The sequence below is a fragment of the Sitodiplosis mosellana genome, unplaced genomic scaffold, assembly GCF_009176505.1.
Source record: "Sitodiplosis mosellana isolate CC-2019 unplaced genomic scaffold, AAFC_SMos_1.0 Smas_scaffold_6062, whole genome shotgun sequence".
Taxonomy (NCBI): Eukaryota; Metazoa; Arthropoda; class Insecta; order Diptera; family Cecidomyiidae; genus Sitodiplosis; species Sitodiplosis mosellana.
The window spans coordinates 97,578-122,567 of record NW_022601303.1 but is presented as its reverse complement, the minus strand read 5'-3'; the positions used below and the strand labels follow the sequence as shown (position 1 = coordinate 122,567).

The window sequence follows — 24,990 nt, the reverse complement described above, 5'->3', positions numbered from 1 at the left end:
AACTGCCATGATTGAAACACAACATTTTTTTTTCGTTCGAAAATTGCAAAATGCAATTGTAAGCGTGTGTGTGTGTGTGTGTGTGTTGCGAGTTTTGGAACAACGATGCTCTCAAATGCCAAAGCACACACGATGACAACGACACGATGAAAAAAATTGAAATGAAACGAAAAAAAAAACGGCACACACCAACTGAACTGATGCCCCTTTTTCTGTAAAGGAGAATCCAACACACACACTCACCAAAACCAAAACTCACACACTCGCACCAAACTCTATGACATGCAACTCACATTTACATGCAAAACTACTGTGAAAAAAAAGAAGAGAGAAAAAAATCGCTTCAATCGGCACAGCAGCAGCAACAGCAGCAGAGCAGGCAAAGTATCGCTATAGCGTGCGGAGAGACAAAAAACGCTAAATCGTCTACTTTCGCTCTCGGTCGCTCTATGCCGAAAAACCGAAAAACTCTCAGGGTATACATGTTCTGTGTTGTGTATTCTTCGTTGCAGTATTATTGAATTGTCGACGTGAATAGAGATCGTGTTAGGTAAGGTTGTGGTGCAGTGTTTAGTGTGTTGGTTTTGTTTTTGGGGTGCACAGTGATGTCAGATATTGTTAGCGACGACGAAGGAATTTCTGGACAAAGTATGTGAAATAAAAAATAAATACAACAACCAAAAAAAATAAATAAAACCAATTAAATCATAGTCAAAATGAATAAAATTCAAGATTCTTTTCAAAATACCCAATCGAAAAAGTACCAAATAAAAAGAAAAAAACAGAAAATCAAACCAAATAAAATAATTTGACAAATCAAACAGCATAAAAATAAAATTGAATTCACAAGCAACAAAAAAAATATTAAGAGCAAGAAAAAAAAATCGTATTCAACGCAAAAAATCCACAAAACAGAAGTACAAACACCAGAAACTCAAAGCGAAAGAAAAAAAAAGTTTCATATTCGTAAATATATTTTTTTTTTTCGTTCTCCATGAAATTTCATTCTCCGATTATTTATACATGTATAGAGTTCAAACCGAAGAGAGAAGAAGAAACAAAAAAAAACGCAGAAAAATAAAATAAAATTACACACAGAATTTAATCACGTTCTAACTTCATACATAAAAATTCAACTTAAACATATTCAGTATTTTTGTTTGGCATTCATAAATCCATTTCGGACACATAAAATCGCGTCACTAATGCAGAAAGAGAGCAAGAGCCAGAGCCGAGTGAGTGAGAATAAGCGAGAGTGAGTGAGAGGGAAAGAGTGAGTGAGTGAAGGAGCGTGCGAGCGAGTGAGAAAAAAGCGCACACATTTGGCAAAACGCGGACAAAAAGAAAAAAAAAATCGACCACAGAAAAACGAAAAAATTAAAATAGATCGAGAACAAGCAGCAAAAAAAAGAGCGAAAAATGAAAGAAACGAGCAGAACGAATGAAAAGAAAAACGCGAATCAGCGAAAAAAATACACAGTCGAAATGATGAAAACTGACAAAATCATTGGAAAACAATTAAAAGTAGCAGTATCAATATGAAAAAAAGGTAGTAAGAAGAAGAAGAAGTCTTGAGAGACAGAGCGAGCGAGGGAGAAAAAAAACACCGAGACTTGCCAATGAAAACCGTAAAAAAAAACTTCAATCAGTGTCAAAAACTATCTGATATATCTAAAAGTATCCGGGTTAGAATATGGAACAAAAAAACAGTGAACACAAGGAACAAAATGTTTGAGCAAAAAAAAATGAAACCAAATGAATTGAAATGAACTGCTGATATTTATTGACATATTAGAAAATACACGAGTTCCACCGTTCTCGTCGTCGTCGTTGTTGTCGTCAAAATGACGTTCACATCGATTGTTGGTTGTACACTCGCTTTTTTTTCGCTCGGATTTCTATCGGGTTGATTTAAAGTTTTCTAACTTGAACAACAACAAAACACACAACAAAATTGGAATATATTGAAGGAAATGCAAAGAAGACGAGCAAAAAAAATAATAATGAATGAACCGAATGGAAACGAAAGAGCAATGCACAAAAAAGAGTCCAATAATAATAAGATCAAAATGCATCAATCATCATGCACTTATTGGAAATTATCGTTTTTAAATAAATAATAGAATTCGTTGGTTTGAATGGAGAAGAAGAACAAGAGACACACGAGAAAAAAAAGAAGAAATAATTGAAGAAGACCGAATCGGTTCTGTTTCGGTTCAATGAGAAATTTGTTGGTGTGTACGAAAAATTGCTGGAATCGTTGTTGGTTTTTTTTTATGTTTTGTTATAGTTTTGAATGCAATCTTGAAGAAAAAAATGGGAAAAAATCGTTGTTACTGCAATTCGTTTGGAATAAAAGTTTTTTTTTCCTCGGGTTTTCGGTGTGAGTGAGAGAGAGTGAGAGACTGTGTATGTGTGTCCTAATAAATTGCAATAAGCTTATAAAGTGTCGATAGAAGTCGTCGTCGTCTTTTTTCCCTCTTCTTCATTGTATTGTTTGCTGCTGTTTTGCTACATACACAAATTTCGTCGATTTTTTTTCTCTTCTTTTGCTCGTTTCTTATTCATTCGCGCACCGTTCATTTGCCATTGAATCTTCTACTCTGGGACAATTTAATTATTGTCGTGTATTTTGGAACTTGGAACGCGAGCTCGATAAATGCCACTTGAGTAGAGTGTGGCGATATAGAGGTTGTCGCATAGAACTGTCAAGCGTGGAAAGAAAAGAATGTCAAGCGCCAAGAGCTGAAGAAACACTGTTTTATCCTGAAAAATTTCGAATGTAATGCCGAATTTAGCATATTTTGCCTACGACTTAAACAAACAGACCGCATTAATTCCCGTTCACAATTGACCAGTTAACAGTTGAACACCAACAATCATCGAGACCAAAAGAAACATTCAAATCGTGAGAGAATAAAATGGGACTAAGAGATATTGTCTAATTGTTAAAATGTGTCGACGCATGTGAATTTTGCAAATTTTCGCGTTTACCGCCAAACCGTTTGTCTTTGTTGCAAAGTGTAATTCTCTGACGACAGATCCCTAGTTGCCTCCAGCTCAGTCAGAACTGTCATGTCTCGTGTACCAGAAAGAAAAATCGCTTCTATCTATATCGCTGTGAGAACGGAGGCAAGGTCCTGGAAAGTCATTTCACCATTTCGTGTCTGTTTTTTTTTTTTTTTTTTGGTGCAGTTCGGTGAATGAGTTGACCCGATGCGATTTATCGGCTCAACGACAATCGATTGACAAAATGAATATAACAACAACAACAAAATTTACATTTTGAGCCATAAAAAATAGCGCAAATGCTTGACAGAAGCGAAGAAAAACGAGACTCGAGAAACGCGACAAGAGTGGAAAAGAGAGAGAGAGAGAGAGAGAGCAAATGAATGTGTGAGAGAGGGAACGAGGGGGAGTGAGTGAAAGAGAGAGAGAGAGAGAAACCGTCCAATTTCAATTGTAGTGGATGTGTTATGATGTTGATGACGATGATAATGTTGAAGAGAAGAGAAAAAAAAAATTACATTTGACTGTGTGTCTACTTGTTCTATGGATTGAGCATTTATAGTTCAAGCTTGTACTCAGTGTGGTGGAGCGTCAAACTCTCGCTACTTGCTTGCTGCTACTCGCAACACACGCAACCGTTCTCACCAACTCACAAATACACCACTAGTGAGTCGCGCTCTCTCTCTCTCTCTCTCGCTTGAACGTAAATCGGCATGTTGTCTCGCTCTAGTTTTCAGTCATGCTCTCTCTCCCTCTCAATCGTGTCAGCCAGTACGAAACATGTAACTACACCGCAACCGTAAAACCTTCATATAATACATAGAATACAATTTCGCTTTTGCTTACTAGCAAACATACACAACTTTTTTTCGGTTCACTCTTCGCTTCTCTCTCTCTCTCTCTCTCTCTCTGGTTCTCTGTTGTAGCTAGTTTTGTTGTATATTACAGCACATATAGCATATATTATATTTGAGCTAATGTTATGGCCCCAATTACGGGCTCCAGCATTGACGTTCTGTACTGTATAGAGAGAATACGCCAGCAAATCGGAGACACTTTCGATATTCAAAGACCGATGATACGGTCACAAGCACGGTCTCAACGCGCAAACAATTGCACAGAGAAGTAAAATAATAAAGCAACAACATTAAAAACATTCGCTTTAGCCCACATTTATACTGGACGTGGACACTTATAACATCAGCATAGATACAATTGAACATTTGTTTGGCATTCGACACAAATATCTCAATAGAAATTGATATAGGGAAAAATATCGAAGGATTCCACCACAAACCTTGAACACAAAATCGTTCATCAATCGATGCACTTTTTAGCGGTACGGTTCTGGTGTGTTTCGTTGAGTTCTAATTCGTCATTTTGGACAATTTTTTTTTTTTGGTCGATTTTTCCTCTACCAGACCAGATCTATCTTAAATACATTTTTATTTCTCTCACTCATGCAATTCTATTGGGCCATCGTAAATTTATGCTTCCGTGCGCGAAGCAAATTATCTTAAGCGAAAAGACCTCGACGGTAATTATGACACAGATTGTATGGTTTTGTAATCGTCGTGTGTGTTTTTCTTATTTCTCTTTATTCGGTATTTGTGTGCGCGCGAGCTATTGAATCCGTTTGCCAAATTGCACTCAAATCAAAACCAAACATGACACACAACGCGTTCGTTAACATTTAACAGATTAGATACAATAAAATGCACACGCATTCTCGAATGCGGTGCTATAATTCATTTAAGTTCAACCCACCATCAATCGGATAAGAACAGACAACGGAGCAGAGGAGAAAATATTGCAATTGAACCAACGCTTTCTTTGAACCACAATTTACGCCATTGTGATACATCACAGTTTTTTTTTTCTTTTCGTTCTCTCTGTTTGTTTGTTTCGTCAAAGAATCGGTTTTATGGCTAAGAAGAATCAATTTCATCAGAATGGATAAGAATTGAGAATAGCTGAGAATCGAACTTTTCACACACAGGATCCTGTGTTCCAAACACAATGCTCGTCTCTCTATGCTATTCAGGGACACTCGGCTATACCTCTCAATATTCTACACTCTCCCTATCTCTTTTCGAAAAATAAAGTTTTTCCTACCGAAACACAAGAAGACGGAATAATTGTGCAATGATTTTGAATGTCAAGCACATTTTCGCCGAAATTGGTACTCCAAACCAAAATCATTTACATTAAAATTTCATACGGTTTTTCACTATAATCGATTTTTTCAATTACGTTTGTGTTTTCCACTGTTTGATCTAGATTTTTCGAAATGCCTTCTTTTTTTTTTAAATGAGAGTGGTTCTCGAGACACATTTCTCTTCATTGTTATAAGCACTTCATTTTTTTTTGCCTCTGAATTCATAATACGTGAGATAATTAATGAATTTAATCGCTGTTCCCAAATCGTTCATTTTTCTTACATTCAAATGTCATTTTTTCACCTAATTTTGACTCCATTCGAATGGAGATTTGCGATCGCAAAATGTCTTGGTTTGTAATTTAAATTTTTTGATTATAACTGAATGTAGTTTGGCAAATTTGCACATCGCGTGTACAAGCGAAGCGAAATCTCAATTGTCGCATTTCATCATAATGGCCATTTAATAAGCTGATTTGAGCTGGAGAAATGCATAATTATGGCATTTTGTGACGATGGGTGTATGTGTGTGTGTATGTGAAAAATGTGCTCGATGAAGCGTGATCACAATGCATCTTGGCGAAAGTAAAAGTCACCTTGTTCTCTTTCCCTCCTCCTCCATCTTCGTATCCATCTGTGCTTCATCGTTTTATTCGCTTATGCTTCAGTTTTTCTTTTCTCTATAAATTTTATCGACCATTGAAATGAAGAGAGAGAAAAAAACGCACACACCGAACTAGGGCGAAATCTGCCTTTGTAAAATGGTTAAATGGCTACGAATGCAGATTGCGTTGATGACTATGTAAATGATATTCAGAATTGCATCGGGTTGCATACATGTGATGCGAATGTGAAGTCAAAGAAAGTAATAAATTGTACGAAAATGAAAAAAAAGGAAGTTCGGTTGGAATATGGAAGATTCGATGCACCGAAAAGAGTGAGATGGGGGGAGAGAGAGAGAAAAAGAGGAAATAAATAGAGGAGAGAAGGGGAGAAGGAGAGAAGAAGGGAAAGAAAGAGAAAAAAGAAACGAAAGAGTTAGGGAAATAGAGAGAGAATGAGAAAGAAAAGAGGGAGTGAAAGAGACTATGAATCGTTTTTCGTTGAATTCAAATCGCTAAAGTTTTTTCCAAAATCGAAATGCACATTTTTCCACCAAATAGTTTGCGATGCACCCAAATAGTGTACGCGAAAAACTTTTCGATGCAAAGTATTTCATATTTCAGATATTGTTTCGGGTGGAAAATTGAGTGCAAAATAAAGTCGCTACAGAAGTTATGAAGATGAAAGAAAAAATCAAACGAAACGTACATTGAGATGCTGTTCATCTTGGTTCAACATTCCAAATAAGCAGCGTTTATCAATTTTCTGTTCGCTCTTCCGTTTCTGTTGCATTTTGTTTAGCGCGAAAGCCATTGAAATTGTGATACCCTGCTTAGCATCACATTGCATTTGGTTCAATCAACGAGTCAGCTGAATAAATTGTTCACATCGCAAAAAGCTTTAAATATTAACACATTGTCCGAATTCGATGTGTGTACATAAAGCGTGACATCCACATGCACATGCACACCGTATGTACAGTCTCATTTTCTTGAAGATCTCTCAATCTCTCGCCATCTCTCTCTGTCTTTCTCTTGTTCTCACTGCATTCATGTTTGTGCTGCTGCTGCTGCTGCTGCTGCTGCTGCTGCTTGACATCTCTCATCTTCACATAATGTATAGCGAAATTCGCTATAGATATACATGAATTTGAAAGGATGAAACGTCAACAACATGCACACCGATTTCATACACCGTTCGTTCTTTTTTCTTTCGTTCTCTCTTAAATGAACGCGACTGTAGTGACAAGCGTGCATTAGTTGGCTCTGCATGCACAGCTCTCTCGCTCGCAGTTGGTTGTTCTCACACACAACTCCAATTGCAGGCACGTATATGCGTATTCAACGTGTGCAATTCGGATGTTTTAATTGGACCAAGCGTACAGCATTTACACACAGTTAACTAAAGGAATTAGGAAACGCGACATACTGTTTGGCGCGACCGTTCCTGGTTCAATCGCTCGCATTCACGAGCGCGCGCGCGCGCCTTATTCTTTCGAGCGTTTTGGATTTGAGATTTTCTCTGTTTCTCTCTCTCTCTCTCTCTCTCTCGCTCTCTCTCCCTCTCTATCTCGCGATTAAATTGGCTTTTCCATCGGTTTTATTCTTTATTCAATCGGTCTTTCATTTTTGATTCGGCTTTTTGGGGCCCGAATCAAAAAAGAATTATTCTCTTGAACAAGAACACGTCGAAGAATATACACAGTGTGTTCAACACATACACACATACGTACAATGAACCAATGCTGCATGGCGAAAGAAAAAATAATCAGACAATGCTGTCGCCCGTCCTTATTCGCTTGATTGCTGCGCACACTTGAAAACAAGTTATCGATACTCGTTTTTCATGTGGTTTCGAATCGCCAAACCCAACCAAGAGAATATTATTCAATAGCCAAGAAGAATTAACGAACCAAATGTGAAAGAAAAAAAAATCATGCTCAAAATTTTAGTACCGAATAAAATGAAGAAAGACATGAAATTTAAAAAAAAAACGGCCAGCCATCGCAATAACATTTAAAGAAAACTTGAGAATATTACGTGGAACAAGCAGAAAGACAGCCGATTTGCTTAGAATAGTAAAATCAGTTTCTCGTCACTATGCAATTCGCGCGCGTTCTCCCTCTCTCTCCGTGTGCATTTGAATTTCAATAAATGGTGTGCGAAATGCATGGCTTCGCCAGCCAGCATTTTGCCAGAATTTTTTTAAATATTTTCTCCATTCGTATTTACCAACATCTCACTCTCTCTCTCTCTCTCTCTCTCTCTCTCTCGCGCTCTTCCTCTCTATCTCTCTCTCTCGATTTGCGTTCCTTTTCGTGCTCGTGAAACTCGATTTTTTTTTGCTCTCTCGCTATTGCGAGTCCGTTTGTGTGCTCTTCTTGCATTTGCCTTATCCCAGTGTGTGTAGTGTCTTTTTTTTTGTTCTTCATCTACTTCTCGTGGCTCTATGTACTTGCTTTCGCGCGCGCTCACGTTCTCGTGTGCCAGAAAGAGAACGGCAAACGATTATGCATTTGTGTGTATGGGTTTCGTTGCAAAGAAATTACATCATGATGTGCGGTGCGCGTGTTCGGTCTGCTCGATGCATGCTTCCAGCACTGCACAAGAATGGCACATGTGAATTTGGTTGTGCTCGCCGAGTATATAGATAGACACACGTATCTGCGTGCATCTTCGAATGGCCTTAGCAACAGCGTTCGACACCAAACAAATTCTTTTTTTCTCGGTTTCGTTCAACATTTTAATCCAAAGACTGTGCTCGCTCGGGATCGTTTGCTCTTTTTCGCTTTTTTCTCTTTCGCTCTTCCCATTTCAATGTTGATATGGACCCATTTGCACGCTTTTCTCTAAATTCCATTACCAATAATTATCTTGACACACACAAAAAATCCACACACACAATCAATGCACACATTATATGCAGAAGTAGGAATGAAACGAGAGAGAAAAAAAATCAACAATGCGCTCATGATAAGCACTGGAAAGAGCATTCCGTGTATTTGCCGTGTAATTACGTTAATTTAAGCTTGCAATTTGAAATTTGCCATGAAGAAAGAGCGAAAAAAAAACTTCTCCGATAAATTATTCGATGCACGCCTCATTAAAATTCCACGTTCTAGCCATATAAATATGTGTGTGTGCTTTTTTTTCGTTTCTCTCGCTTCATTCTTCAATTGAGTAACTTTGAGTCTGACTATTATACAAAAAGCCTTCATTCGTTCGTTTCATCGATTTCATGTGAGCAGATTCGTCACATCGACACACACACATACATACATCAGAAGCTCGGCAGGCGTCACACTTAAAAAGTTTGACCATTGCGTAAATTTATAACCAAGACAAACTAAGCGAAGAAAGCAAAAAAAAAGTGTCAAATTCAAAATTGCGACAATTTCGAACCCGAACCGATTTGCGCCCAGTGAATAACGCATACTGCGGCTTGGATGATGTTTGGCCTTATTTTACTCTCCACCATTTTCAGCCACATCATATGTTTAGCGTTGCGTTCAACTGAAATTTGAATCACTTAATATCCGTTTGTTGTCCGCAAACGTTACGCTTTGATGCGCATGCAGTGATCATGTGGCTTCATCATACACACGTTGAATGACGATGATAGAAGAATGGTGGTGGTGGTGATGATGATGATATTGCTGTCATCGCTTCACATGCTTCAATTTGAACGCGTGGGGGCTATGAATCAACAACCGGAAAAATTTCATGTCCAAACGAGTGAAAATCCAGCCGAGAAACGAGAAAATTTCGGCCAAATTCATTTACACTTGATTGGCGACCAAATCTCAATTGGGCCTCCACTGTACCGCATACACCACACCTCATCGCAGCAAGAGAACAGAGCCACTGAGCGATCCAGGGCAAAATAAGGTCAGGTGTCAAGGTTATCCAGAACTGCACGCTTTTTCATGTACACATCAAATTCGCAAATCATTTTAAATGAGGACAAACTCAAGCTGAAACATTTATTCCGCCTTTGTATGTGCAGCGAATAAAAAACACAACAGCGGATGAAAACTGGATTCAAAGAAAAACAAAAAAAAACACGAAAGAAAATAGCTGCTGATGGATGGAAATTGGCTGCAATTTCCGAATGAGAGAGAAAGAAAGGAAAATCAAAGATCGATCGATTTGCCGAACAACATCGAAACAATTTCCAATAATATCGAATTCGCAATATCCTAAACCACTAAAAACTGATTTACTCTCCGATCGATCAATGCTGTGCATTCGAAAGGAGCAGAAGACGAAAAAAGCACAGCGAATTGTGTGTATGGTACGAGTGCAATGAAAGGGGGAGAAGGAGAGAGAGAACAGAGACTTTATCATATATTTTCATGTAAAAGCGTTTAACCTGGTTTCAAAAATTCGATTATATATTTTTCGGTGTGAGTGCGCTCGAGCGCGCGCGCGCCCGCACGTGTGAGAGAATCAAGCAAACGAATAAGCTCGATAGAGGAATAAAGAGCAAAGAAGCTAGAATGAGAACGATGGATTCGTGTGTGTGTGTGTGTGTTTATGTGCATATATGAAGAAGAGGCCAAGAACCGAAATATGCGAAATAGTTGAAATATCTGGATAAATAGCGAAAGCGCCATCATCAAATAGGTCACAGGCACACAGAATATATCTAACCGATCGAAAGGGAGGAGAAGAGAGATAGAGAGAGAACGAGAGGGAGAAACAAAAAAACATCCGAAGCAGCAGCAGCATTAGCAATGGCACAACGAAGCGAAGAAAACGGAGCGCGCGTCTTTCGCATCGCATCGAAAATTCGTTGTTGCACATTTTTCGTGCATCGAGCACAAATACAGGACACTCTTGATGCAAACTGCAATGTACATATGGACCTTATTGAGCGAGTTAGCGCGCGACCGTGCGCTCTCTTTTAGCTCAATACAGGCGCACTCGCGCACACACGGACTCATCAGAGGACCTTCGTTTTGCTGCTCTCTCATTGCAATTGTGCAACGAACGAGCGACAGAGACAGAGAACGAGATCGCAAAGAGTGAGAGAGCGAGTCCACCAATGGATCCATGATTACATGGGTTCTGTTTTTGCTTCATTTTTTTCCCTCTTGATATGGTGCACGCACCTTATGTACCACACGGATTCGATGTGCAACTGGAAAATCATGCTGTGTGTATGCACTTCTCTTTCATCCAACATTTCGTGAATGTATATATTTTTAGAGCGTTTTGTGTATCACATTCATTCATTTGACGATGTATATATATATGCATGTAGAAAAGGTTGCTTCTCGCTCTCCCTCTTGCTGTGTGTCTCCCCGCGTTTGCCACTCATAACTAACGGGAGGATAATAGCAACAGCAAACACAATATATACGAAATAAAAAAAAATAGAAGAAAAAAAAAAAACAGATTGAACCAAACCAAACCAAACCATACCCATACCAATAACCGAACATAGCAAAATGACCCATATTATGTGCTCTGCTACCATGCCATGGTATGCCACATTACAGTGAATAATCAAACACATACGATCAAACCACGAATTTGGAGCGAGAACGAACGAGAAGGATATAATGCACAGCGGCAACGTCACCAGCAGCAGCAACAGCAACACATGAGAAATGAATGTCTCGTGAAGGTCGTTCTTATTCCATTTTTCAATAATTTATCGAATCGACTCGCGATGCATTTTTTCGGAGTGCCAAGTTGTCTTTATCTGCATTCAAATTCAGCTAGTGCCCACAATCCAAATGGGTTCACCATTTGTATTTCTATTTATAATGATTGAGCCGAAACTTTCGTCGGCTGTGTTCACTTTTTTTTTCTCATACACAATTCAACAATTTGTTTTTTCTTCGTCACGTTGAAACAGGATTGCGAATGCAATAATTAATCCATGCAATTTTTGATTGATTGTTTATTTTCAATTATAAATTTGGTGTCAATATTTGCGCATTCATATGCAAACTCTCCGACAGTTGATTCAATAAACATAACAATTTATCAACGCAAAAAGTCACTTGACGAAAATCCATTTTCCAACGGGACAGTAATTAAGCTCGTTTTTGTTTGAAGCTTCATTGGTTTTTCAGTCTATTTTAAGCGCATTTTTTTAATGCGGACAACAATTCTTGATGTTTTTGACTTGTTTTTGTTGATGTATGGAAAATCTGATTGTTTGACAAGTGTAAAGGAAACGTAACTTTGGATTTTAATCCAATTCCATAATTATGGAAAACTACTTTGATAGAAAACACAAGTTTTTGACTAGATAAATTGAATAATGACTTGCAAACCATGGAAATGGAAAAAAATGGATCATATTCCATCTTCTACAGAAATTTAAATATCAAAAAGGGATCAAAAACCCAGCCGAAAACTGAAAAAAGACATAATTTGCCATTTATGATTGAATTTTAGAAATTTTCAGAAAAGATTTTAAAAATTGGAAAAAAATAGCTCAAAATGGGGAAAGATGAAAATTTCGAAAATTTGGAAAACGTGTCACGAATCGAAAAAGGATTAGAATCCTTTTTTGCAAGAACCCGTTGAAAAAAGAGGCCAAAATTGATAAGCAATCTGTGAGCTTATACTTTCGTCTTTAAACTAGACTTTTGTACGAAACAAACTAAAAGTCTATCTAGAGTTTTCTCTATTAAAATGTCCAAAAATATAGAAAATTTATGGAAAATCACGTAAATTCCGAATTTGATTTCGCAAACTAAATTTATTGAGATGACGATAGGGTGCTAGAGAGTGTGAAAGAGTATGAAAGGTTACAAAAGAGTGCATAAAAGTGAGAAAGAGAAATAGACAAAAGAAAGATAGTAAAAGATAGCAAGAGAGCACGAAACAATCATTTTAGGGTTTTCTAGGGGCAGAGCCAATCAAGGTCTAAACCAAAAACGTGACCACAAGATTAAATGGAAACTCATTTAAAACGGTAGTCACACATATATGTGTATATAGATCGATGGGAACTCCAGCGGTGTGCACTTTATTGACATGTTTTCGGAATTATATTCAACAATGCGTACAACAATATGTGTTAAATATAATCGAAAAACTCGAAAATGGCCAGCAACAAAAGCGTCGAATGCATTTTCCATGAAATCTGAAATGTACATTTTAAATGAAATGGACTAATGTATCTCCTTGAGTTGGTTAACAGGATCGGAGTAGTGCTAGTATGTATGAGAGCTAGTGTGTATGTATGTCGATTTTTATTTGGAAAGGCAATTTTAAGCGAATGAGTTACTCATTGAGTAAACCATGGGTCATGCAAATGATAGAATTAATTGCAACGATTCTATCTCTCTATCTCTCGCTCGCTTGCTCACTTGCTCACTCACACCTTCACTTCTATTTACTTTCTCGTTTTTTTCGATTTCTAACATACTGCTTTGCGTTTCCAAAAAAATCAACTTTTTTTTTTTACTTTACCATGTTTTCTTAATGGCAAAATTGAGTTCATCACATAATCTCATGCGTTGAATTTTTCATCTAAAATGTGAGCTAGTCAATAAAAATTGTTTGCATAATTGAAGTAGAAATGAATCAACACACCATCTCAATGTTCTATTTTTTTTAGTTTTGTCCTTATTTTGCATAATCTCATTTGAATCTTGAATACCCAATTATGTGTTCAATTATGCATTCCGATCTTAATCGTTTCGAACAATTCGATTTATTTAATAAGAAGTCAATACAAAATGTCAAAAGCTGCTCAAAAAGGTGGCAAAAAACGGCATTTTCTGTGCAATCATTTGAAAGGATGGAATAGAAGTAAATAGGCCAGTTTTTTCATTATTGCACAACATAAACACACACACAAAATCTTTTGCCCGTTGCATTGCATTCATCACTGTGGAATTGATCAAAGAAAAAAAAATGAATGCGTGTCAAGGACTCAAAATTCAGTGTTGATTCTGATTCGTTTGGAAACGAACAGAAAAATTTCCACAAAACAAAAGAGTAAAATCCATTGTTTCTCATCGATAAAAAAAGCTTAAAAACCAACATTAATTACAACTCAACTAAAATCAAGAGCTTCAAGTGATTAAAATATTCCGTAACGCTGAAATGCAGACACCAAGTTTTTCACGTTCCAATGTGACGCAGTTTGTGTCGGTGTAGAAGAAATAAAAAATATGAAAATGTTTATGAAACAAAGAAGAAGCTTCTAGTTTCCAAGAAATCCATTCAAACTTTTCTTCTCTTTTTATCGCCTTTTGCTACATTTCTTTTTGAAATGTAGTTGTTCTTCCTTGAAATTCTGTGGAAGAAAAAAAAAACAGTGCATCTGGATATGTTCGGACGAATTTCCCAAGAAAATCAGTTGAAAGAAAAATTCCAACCACCACTTGTGTGTGGTTACAATTTCGATTCTCGATTAAATCGTAGAATGCAGGAAATTAAGAGGAAAAACAAGAAAGGTAGAACGGAAAGAGGGAGAAAAAAATGCATTGTCATATGCACATTTTCGGTTAATATGCAAAACTAGTTTGCTAAACCCTTTGAGCAACAAAAGAAAAGTCGTCCATTAAACGAATTTGCATTGAAATAAGCAAGTGTCCAGTGTTAGTTATCAAGACGATGAGTGCTGATTGGCCAAAAGTTTTTTTGTGATACTGATGGTGGAAATCTTGCTGAAACTGCTATTGCTGACCGAAGTGAAAGGGTAGCGATTTTCGAACAGCGCTACAAGTCGTTTCATTTTTTTGGTTTGTAATTTTCGGGTGGCGATTAGTTTCGGTTATTCGTATGCAAGTCGATGGCATTCATGTTGTTGAAGAGGCTAGAGGAAGAGAGAGGAAGGGAGATAGAGGGTCAGAGTGAGTGGAAGAAAGTTAGAGATAGAGTTGGAGTTGGAGTTGGATCCAAAGAGGAAGCGAAAAAGGGAGAAAGAGAAAGGAAGGGAAAGAAAAAAAGAAGAAGAGGGCTAGGAAGAATTAGAGATTGGGCGAGCGAGAGGAAGCAAAAAAGTACTAGAGAGAGAGAGAAAGAGAGACAGAGCGAGAAAATTGCAATTGTTCTCGTGTGAATTTTGCGTTGCAAGGGCGCTGCCATGAAAACAAGTCATATGTTTTGTACATCATCGGCAGCACAATCGCACACTCTACTTAACTTTGATGATTTTTCCTTGTGCTTTGACGTTCGGCAACCAGGCAAAGCAGCCACACACAGCATGTGCGGCAACAGCACAAGCAGTAGCAGCATCGATTATATAATAATCGTACTTCACTCTGAAATTGAACCATAAAAACAAAGTTTCCGGTTGAATGAAATTTCATGCAGAATTTCTGCTTAAAATATAGTCATATTTATATGGAACGCCGAGAGAGAGAGAATATGAAATAAGAATCGGTTATATATTTTTCTTTCTGTTTTTATTATTGTTGTATGCGCATTGTGCACCCAGCTAGAGGTTTTTCTCAATTCAATTCTTTCTTTCTTTACTGCGTACTTTACATCTTTTAATAGAACATTTAGCAATTTACATTTTTTTTTTTCACAACCAAAAAGAGAACACACACAAAAAATATTTTAATTATTTAGTTTGATCTATAAATTTTATTTCTATTTTGATAATATCCAAAAGGCATGGATGGGGGTGGTGCTACTGATTTCGATTTATCCGGTAATGACGGTAATTATTCTATTTCCATTTCTTGTGACTTTTTTTCCCTTCTCTTGACGTGCCAAGCCTTCCTTGTGTGAATTTCTTAATCAATAATACTCAACTGAGATGGCTCGATTTCAACCGCTAAATCACCGTGTTAGGCATGATTTACGCTCGACACATGTCTCATCTCATGGTGGAGACATGGTCATGTCTCTCTCAGATGAAACAGAGCAAAAGTCTCTTCGCGAGTGATTTAGCGGTTGAAATTCAACTAATTTACGACATTTTGAACATACTGCAATGATCTATGATTGCAATTTCAATCATTGGACACTAATTCGATCTAACTGAACTTGGCTAGCTCAACTAGCCAATGCCAAAAATTCCAAATTTGAAATCGATTCGCAATCCAATTGCAGCTGGTTCAAAATCATAAAAATCCGAAGCAAACTATCTCATAATAGACGTCTGCTCGAGCATGTTTCTGCACAAGGACTGGAATTTACTACACAATTTCAATATCATTTGAAGAAGAAAAAAACGAATGCATTCTATTTTAATTCATTTGTACAGGTCAACATGGTCAACAGTCCGAGCAGGAGTTGGCTACCAAGATGCTTCAAATCCAATCAAAACGCTTTTATTTAGATGTGAAGCAAAACCGTCGTGGGCGATTTATCAAAGTAGCAGAGGTAAATGTTCGCACAAGCAACTTTGAATGACCTTTCCACTCTAATCTTGATTATCTATTTGTCCCAAACCCCGTGTTGTGCTATGTGCCGTGTTTTTTTTTTGTATTGCCAGATCGGTGCCGATGGACGACGCAGTCAAATATTTTTAGCATTATCAACTGCTGCCGAATTTCGTGATCATTTATCGACATTCAGTGATTATTACTCGTCTTTGGGTAAGTTTTTTTTTACCATAATATGTGTTGTATGGCATTAAATATGCAGTGCTGGAGTCCAGCACTGCTAGACACAGTGTTATTAATGATGGTAGGAATGCCACAATAAGATATGGTTTGATGTAACTCAATGTGTTACTCAAAATTACGTGAAGTCAAATTTCTGTGAAGGAGTAGGTAGAAAAAGGTGTGATTTTTTGCGCTGGATTACAGAAATCCGCCTTTTGACCGTGAAATCGGTCGGTGTGATTTCTAACCAAATCCAAATGATTTCAACGAAGTCGACCTACTGACAAGGTTTATTACTCCTACGAAATCTTTTCGCGAATTTCAGAAGAAATTCGCAATTACCTTTGCACACATATGACACACAAGTCATTCATGAACTTTAAATTGAAGTCTTCAATTGAATTTTTTGGCGCAGAATTATGACTTTCCTTCAGTCATGTTGTTTATAGTTTTACTCTGGATTAGACACATAGCATCGGCTATTGATGTTACAAGTTTTAATTTGATTCATTCTGTTTTGTAGGCCCTCCAAATCCAGAAAACGTCCCGGAAGATGGTAAATTAAAATCAGAGATGATGATTAAGGACAATCGCCGTTATTATTTAGATCTGAAAGAAAATACACGGGGACGATTCTTACGAGTAAGTCATTTTGAATTGATTCAATTCACATATGCCAACGAATGAGTTGAATTAGCCAAATTGAACAGCCTTATTAAGTTGATTTATTTCCTGTTTTTTTTTTTTTTTGAAAATCAGATATCAATTTTACAATTCTGAATAAACAGTGCTTAATATGTGTGGTGGATTATTTTTAGGTATCTCAAACCATAACACGTGGCGGGCCACGATCACAAATCGCTATTCCAGCTCAAGGTATGATTGAGTTTCGAGATGCGTTAACCGATTTATTAGAAGAATTCGGAACCAATGATGGCGGGTAAGTTGAACCACACGTTGAAACGAGTGGAATTAAATGACTTAGTCTCCACAAAGATTTTGTATGCATACAAATCATGATAACCCGTTTTTTATGCTACAAATCATCAATCAGTATAGGAAATGCTCACACATTAATGCCAACACTGCATATCTTGAGTTGAAATTGTTCACATTCTCAAATAAAAAACAACTGAAATTAGTACTGAATCAGCAAATTATCTTTATCAAAGAAAAAATCTCTGAAATTGAAAAAAATAATGGGAATTATTCACTTTGGTCGCATTTCATACTTGAAAAAATCGCATAAACACTCACTTTTATCACAAATCTTTTTTGAAAAGAAAAATCTAAATTCCGATTATTATGATAGAAGAAAACTTCTGCTATCATAAGCTTTATTCTACACTTCCGATGGGAATTGATTTTTCCATGAATGAACTGTTTAAAAGTGTATAAAAAATCGCATTGACCGTTTAAAAGTGCCATTTTTGTAGTTTGACATTGTTTCCAATATCCACAGAGCTTTTTTGTTCCTTATTTGAATGAAATTTTAAATTCGCCCATTGCAACATTGATTGACATTTGATTTGCTGTTCTAGATTCAAAGGTGAACTTCCTGAAGGCCGACACATGAAGGTACAAAACAAAAACTTTTACTTTGATATCGGACAAAACAATAGAGGCATATACATGCGAATCAGCGAGGTGAGTGTTGTCCACTTGATGTGTTTTCTCTATTTTAATTCTCTATTTTTGCTTCCGTTTTTATCTCCCTCTGATGCTTTATTTGTTCGAGTCAGACTACTCAGAAAATATGAGTCGTTTTTCGAATTTCTGAGAACGAATTTCGATAACTGAGCGTATTTTTACAAGATATTGTTTATTCGGTTCAAACAATAAGAAATACCAACATAATTTTCAGAATTTTCTGGAAAGAACTTTCGATTCCCGCTTCAAAAAAATTTAGATCGCCTCTTTTGATTTTTTTTCGAAAAGTTCTTCTCATTGCTTTGTCTCATTCCCAATTTGAAATTCTATTTTTCAGTCAATTTTCCAGCAACCATAGATCCATTTACCTCTTTTTTTCCAATTTCATTTGTTTTTTTGTTGAATTGAATGTAAAGTTTATTAAATTTCGCAAAAATGGAGTAAAATTAATGGTTATCTTTCATTTGTCTGCTCACGTTTAGGTAAAAAGCAATTTTCGTACTGCAATAACGGTGCCGGAAAATTGTTGGAGCCGATTTCGAGACATTCTATCCGACTATTGCGACAAGATGAAAAAGTCGTCTGACATCGCTGCTATCACTGCCGATAATACACTACAAACAACCTCATCGAACAGTAATTAAAACATTGCCTGAACAACACAACAAATAAACAACAACAGCAACAGAAAATACCGAGAAACTATGTAAAGCAGCTACAGCAACGGCCGATTCAAACAAAATAAAAGCAGCAAAATCTACGAGCAACAGCAAAAGTTACAACAGCAACATCAACAACAACAGCAAGAAAAAAAAATCTATAATGATAACAAACAAACAGAAAAATACTGCAAATTTCAAGCAAAAATAAACTCAACCAGCAACCGAGAAATATCTAACAATTGAAAAAAACAAATGAAGAGAAAAAAGTGGGATTAGATTTAGTACGGTATACTGAAGAGAGAGAAAGAGAGAGAGAGAAAGAGAGATAGAGAGCGGGAGAGGAAAGCCAAGAAGTAAAAAAAAATGAAGTTGGATAAAAAAAACCGGAAAGTAACCGATTCATGTAACAAATTGTTTTAAATTAATTAGTAATGAAGAGAAAAAAATATATATATTATTATATAAAAAAAAATCTATGTATTCAAAGAAGATAGAATTTATGTAGCAAGATAGAACAGAAAATGACAAAAAAAAAACAATTAACACACAAACACAAACACAGATTTATTGAGATGGAAGCAGAATACACAAAAACACAAAACGCTGGCAAACAAAAAATAAATAAAAATGCATTGGCACTCAATCAACTCATCATCCAAAAACGGAAGAATATTCAAGTTAAAAATCGACTCATTTCAATAAAGACGAACACGTACAGAAAAAATTCACTAAAAACAAACGAAATTAATGAAACAGCTAGAGCCACTCTGACAAGTGTGTGTCAGTGAATGAATAGGCAAAGCTAGTGGATTGATGATGATGAGAGCGAACGAGCAACAGAATGGTGATTTCCAACTACAAACAGCAACAACAAACTGAAAAAAAAACCACTTAAACTAATTTCAAGATCAAAGCATATGTGAAATAGGCATTCAAACAAACGAAAAGAAAGAATCCACAGCAAAATTGAACACGAAAGAGATATTACGTTGATGAAAGGCGGGAATGAAACAAAAACAAAAAGAAAAGAAGAGAAAAGAAATGGAACAGAAGATGTGTCACCCCCTAATTGGTTCTTTTCACATACGTGACACATTTTGCGACAAATGCATATTAAAGGAATAGAACCGAGAGAATAGAGCGAATAAAACACAAGATTTAGCACACACGTCAATTTAGGATATATTTATTGCAAATTACATTGAAAATGGAAACGAAACGCAAACGAGAGCGAGGTGCAAAGCAGCCACCGAGTGTGCTATGTGCTACAAAGTTGATGGTTATAGGGAGTTATTATAATTTTTTGTTTCTATTTTATTTTCGTTTTTTCTAGTTGTGCAACACAACAAACACCACATACAAAACACAGAAAAAATAGAAGCAAGCAAGCAAGAAGTGATACAAGAATGTTAGAAATTGTGAAAAGAAAAGAAGACACAAAAATTTCGTTTGTTTTCGTTTTTAAGTGGACGGAGGAGGCGTTTTTGTATTCACGTGTGCTCTCATGAATGGTGGCGGTGTGTTGGTGATTGTGTTAAAGCAAAACGCAGCCACCGCGCAATTTGTGCACGTGAATTCAAAGTTCGCACAGAGAAATTTTGTGTCGTGTGATTTAACAAAGAATAACAAACAAAAAAAATAAATTGAAAGAGAGAAAAATATATTCACTGTTGATTAAATATGAAAAATGCATATATTTACATAAAAAAAAAACACATGTTGAGCCTCCATTCCAACAAAATCGAGATTCAAATGGGCCCATAGAATTGTTGTCGGCACATTTTTTGTCCAAAAAATACAAATAAAAAACAAAAATCAAAGAAGATATTTTAAAACAGATTTATTTTCGTTAGTTGAATGTAAGACTGCGATTATTAGAAATGATGCAAAGTTTCCGTTCAAAACACACACACACACATACATAAAAAAAACAAAAAAAATCGCATTTGTTGATTGATCGCAATTCGAGGCCTGTGAATAATCTTAGATTCCAACAAATACACACACACACACACATTAACAAAATTTTGTGAACTGGACTAGTGTTCCAAATCATTAAGCAAGAAAATAAATATATATTTATGTATAGAACGAAAGAGAGTGAGTGATTTGATAGAGAAGAAGAGAGCGAGAGAATGAGAGAGAAAGAATATAAGAGTGTTGGGATAGGCAAGTGTTGTGAAAGGAGAACGTTAAAGAAATGCCGAAGAGTCAAATGCAAAGTGTTGATTGAAGAAAAAAAGGTGAAGAAGATGAAATATACGTGGATATTGTTTGAATGTGTGCAAAGTTTTCTGAGTGCAAGGAGAGTGATTTGCATTGCATGAAAGCGATTTGCGTTGAATGACAAGTTACAAAGAGATAACACGGTTTTTACAGATGATCCAATCCATAAAATAACCCAAATTGATCCAAAATCGATGCAAAATCGATCCAAAGCTACCCAATTCAATTCCGACTCAATCAAATTCAACCTCCCAAAGCAATCCATTCAGCTACAAATAGATGCAATTCAAAGAGCAAACCGATCCAATATTTCACTCAAGTCCTATCTTCCCCACAAAATCAGCCTTCCTTTCCAAATTCTCAATTAAAGCCATACTGAGATAATTTTTTTTCCCCGTTAAGCATTCAAAATATATAGAGGAAATTAAGAATAAAACGAAATAAAAAAAAATGCCCACACAACACACACCTCTTCATAAACAACAAACAAACAAACAAAAACCAACAAAGAGAACATAATGTTTGCTTTATAATTTTTGATTGAAATTTAAAATATATTATATGAAACTATATAGATATATGAAGAATTATATTTGACAAGAGATGTGTTTGAACAAACTAGCTTGACGAAAAATAAAATAAAAAACATAACATAAAAAAAAAATCCTCAGAAAAAAAAATCTAAATAATAAATACAAAAAAAAAATGTTTAATGAGAATCTAACACTCACACACACTCACACACCAACAACAACAACAGAAATTTAATAATAATAATAACAACAGAACATTTAAGAGTAGAAAAGCTTCTTGCAACCGAGAAACTTGAAATCAATTAAAAAATAACAGAAAAAAACCAAGTAAAAATAAATCTTTGAACAAAAAAAGAAGTAACAGTCTAGGCAAAGTAAAAAAAAAATGAAGAAAATACTTTAAAAAAATAGTGCCAGATCCGAATTAGATATTTTCATGCAAAACTACAATTTCATCAAGAAAACAATAATTGATTTATTGATTTAAAGAAAACGTGTTGTTGACATTTAGACGGCAAAACAAAACCTGCAATGATCGTTCTAACATAGTAACATATTGAACTATTTACCGAATATATTCCAAACAAAAAAAAAAAACGTTGACAGCTGTAGATTGTGATTAGCTGCACCAAAATTCAATCATTTACTGACTCCCACCCTCCCTTACTCCCTTCGCGCTCCCCCTTCTGGCCGCTACTTGCGTCGCACGTAAGCGCAACCCACGCGCGCCTCTTCGTGCGCCATCGAAACGGCACACACATAGAGTGCAATCTCATGTGTTTTTCAAAACAAAACGATGCAAATTCATAACATCCACACACACACACACACTACGCAAACGTGAACATCAAATTACAAACAGCCTGAGAACATTAGTTCAGGTTTCAAAATACAACAACAACTATAATTAAAAACAAAATGAAGAGTAAAAAATTACAAAACAAGAAAAAGATATAAAAGAAAAAATCAAAAAAAAAAAAATTAAGAGAGTTACTGTGGTTACTTTTAGATCTTATGTGTTTTCATTTTTGTGATAACTGTTTTTTGCTTTATGCTGGTCTTTATTATATTTTTTAGAAGAAGAATTAAAAAAAAAAAACAAAATGGACAAATGTGAAATGGGAAATGACGAGATAGTGAAAGAGAAGATAGAGAAATGTGAAGAAGGAGAAGAGAAGAGAAGAGAAGAAAAAGAAATAAACAAAATAATACACACTCACATACACACACAAAGTGACATACCAATTTTGTGAATAAATTGATTTTAAATCAACCAACACACACACACACAAACACATAAAGTGAAAATAAATGCATAAAAAAAAATAATTAAAAATGAATGAGATGAATTACACCTAGTGTAAAACAATGATTCCAATTTTGCAGCTCTGCAAAGCGGCTGGCTATAAAACAAACAACAAAACAAACAACAAAACAAACAACAAAACTTTTCAAACAACAGAGAAGAAGCATTCATAAGAAACGATGATTTCGTCTTTTTCTTCTGTTTTTAATTTTTTTTTTATAATTTTTTTCTTCTTCTTCGTTTTTTTTAATCAATTTTCTTTTTATTTTACACACAGTGATATATAAATTTTCCTAAAGAAACGAAAAAAAAAAATAAATTCAAATAAATAAAAGAAAAAAAAAGAAGAAATCAAGATCAGATTTTCGTTTTTCGTTTTTTTTTTCTCTCTTTTTTGTCATTATTATTATTATTATTATTATTTTGTGGTTAAATAAGCGTACATAGGAACAAAATAAAATAAATATGTAAACGATATGTAAGACGTATCGGAAAATTCGACAAAATCGATCCATTCATTCGATTAAAAAAAAAACAAACAAACAATGTTTTAAATAAAGAATTTCGTTTTTCTATTAATTCAATTCAATGTAAATCTCATTCAAAATTTAAATTAAACAACAAACAACAAATGAACAAAATAAAAGCAAAAAAAAATTAACAAAAAAATCAACTACACACAATTAAGAACGTCTCTGCGATTTTCTTAGCCTCGATGACAAAAACTAAAAACAAAAAACAAAAACCTCTATATATAGACGTTAAGGAAAACGTGTTAGATTTTCTTTCTTCTTCGAAACAACTACAAAAAAAAAATTACAAAACAAAAATAAATGAAAAAAAGTAAAAAAAAAATTAGCCGAAATTGTCATAATCACTTCTCATTCAAACCAACACTCACACACAATCGATTTTTCCGAACTCTCCGATTATCAGCCCCACACACTGCTGTGAGACAGTGCTATATGGTTTCTTTGGATACATTGTCCATTTGCAATATTTTAGCCCAAGATTTCTCACACTCAAGATTATTTACCCAGATTGATACTGACCTTTTACCAAGTTATCTTGCGTTTTACGTGAAACGCGTCGCACCTGACAACTGAATTTTCCGACACCATTTATTGCATGAAACAAGCATGCCACAGCCAGTGGCCCACAGCTTGACCCAGAACTTGAACAAATTCCAGGCAAAACTGAGAAACCAAACAAAACCAGAGATCTCTGGGCAACTAGAACTGTTGTTGTCTAGAACTGTACGTTCTGGAACATATGAAATTCATTATCTTTCCAAAAAAAAACGAGCGGCGGTTTGACGACGATCGAACAAAGGCGAAGTATTTCAAAACAAAAGGTATGTGTTTTTGCGTTTTTGCATTTTCAAGCTTAGGCGAACTTATGAAAAGAGAGCCGACAGAGATTTCAATTGATCGGATTGACGGCATTCGTATCCCATTTGGTGATGTATTCTTTATTTTGGTGTAAAATTTTGATGACCGATGTAGTCACTTCCTTGAAGTGGCTGTCTGAACTTGCCTGCTCGAGCCGAGAGTGTCTGAGAGAAACAGAGATACGGAGAGAGGGAGAGAGAGAAAGCCGGAAAAAGGAAGAAAGCCTAAGAAAGAGAGGGAGAAGGCAGGGAATAAAGAGAAAGCCAGACAAAGGGGGGGAGAAAATGAGAGAGAAAGAGGCAGAGAATGCGGAAAGGAAAAAGAGACAGAGTTGAAAAAACAAGAAGGGGGAGCGAAATTACCCGAGAAGGGGAGCAAAAAGGAAAAGAGCGAGCGAGAAATTTTGATTGGATTTCGAATCATTTCCAAAAGTGATAAACCTTTGCACACAGTGGCGATAAATAAACAATATAATCAACACTTTTAGTTTCAACTACGCAAAATTCGTGAATAGCCAATTCATTTTATAAAACAAACAAACGGTCTTTAATTCAAAGCCGTTCCAATACAAAGCGGTTCAACACATTGAATAACATTCCATTTAACAACTTTTTTAGTTCATTTCATCTTGTTTTAAAATTTAAAATCTACGCAATTCGACGATTTGACTCTGATTTTCTTCGAACGTTATGAAAGAATATTGCTCTTTAATTAGCGAGACAATATTTCTAACCCGAAAAAAAGTATTTTTTCAACGAGAAAAAAAAATCGGCAAAAACAAAATCATTTAAAAAAAATCATTTATATAAAAAAACGAAGAAACGCGTGTTCATTTGAAATTTAAATTGACATACAAAAAGAAGAAGAAGAAAAAATGATGAAAATATTATGTCAAAATGTTGAAACAGAACAAACAAA

General features: G+C 35.6%; 1 protein-coding gene across 2 annotated transcripts; it reads left to right on the top strand.

Moving 5' to 3' along the window:
* The first annotated feature begins 349 nt into the window (after positions 1-349).
* Positions 350-24,896, top strand: LOC129573386 (transcriptional activator protein Pur-beta). Of its 2 annotated transcripts, none has more exons than XM_055453868.1 (8): positions 350-648; positions 15,365-15,412; positions 15,962-16,080; positions 16,193-16,295; positions 16,828-16,946; positions 17,123-17,244; positions 17,846-17,951; positions 18,437-24,896. In XM_055453868.1, the coding sequence occupies exons 1-8, from the start codon at positions 606-608 to the stop codon at positions 18,596-18,598; spliced, it is 822 nt and encodes a 273-aa protein (XP_055309843.1). In that variant the 5' UTR covers positions 350-605; the 3' UTR covers positions 18,599-24,896. The 2 variants fall into 2 exon arrangements, with proteins under 2 accessions (XP_055309843.1, XP_055309844.1); XM_055453869.1 differs by having other exon boundaries at positions 351-550.
* Positions 24,897-24,990: the final 94 nt, after the last annotated feature.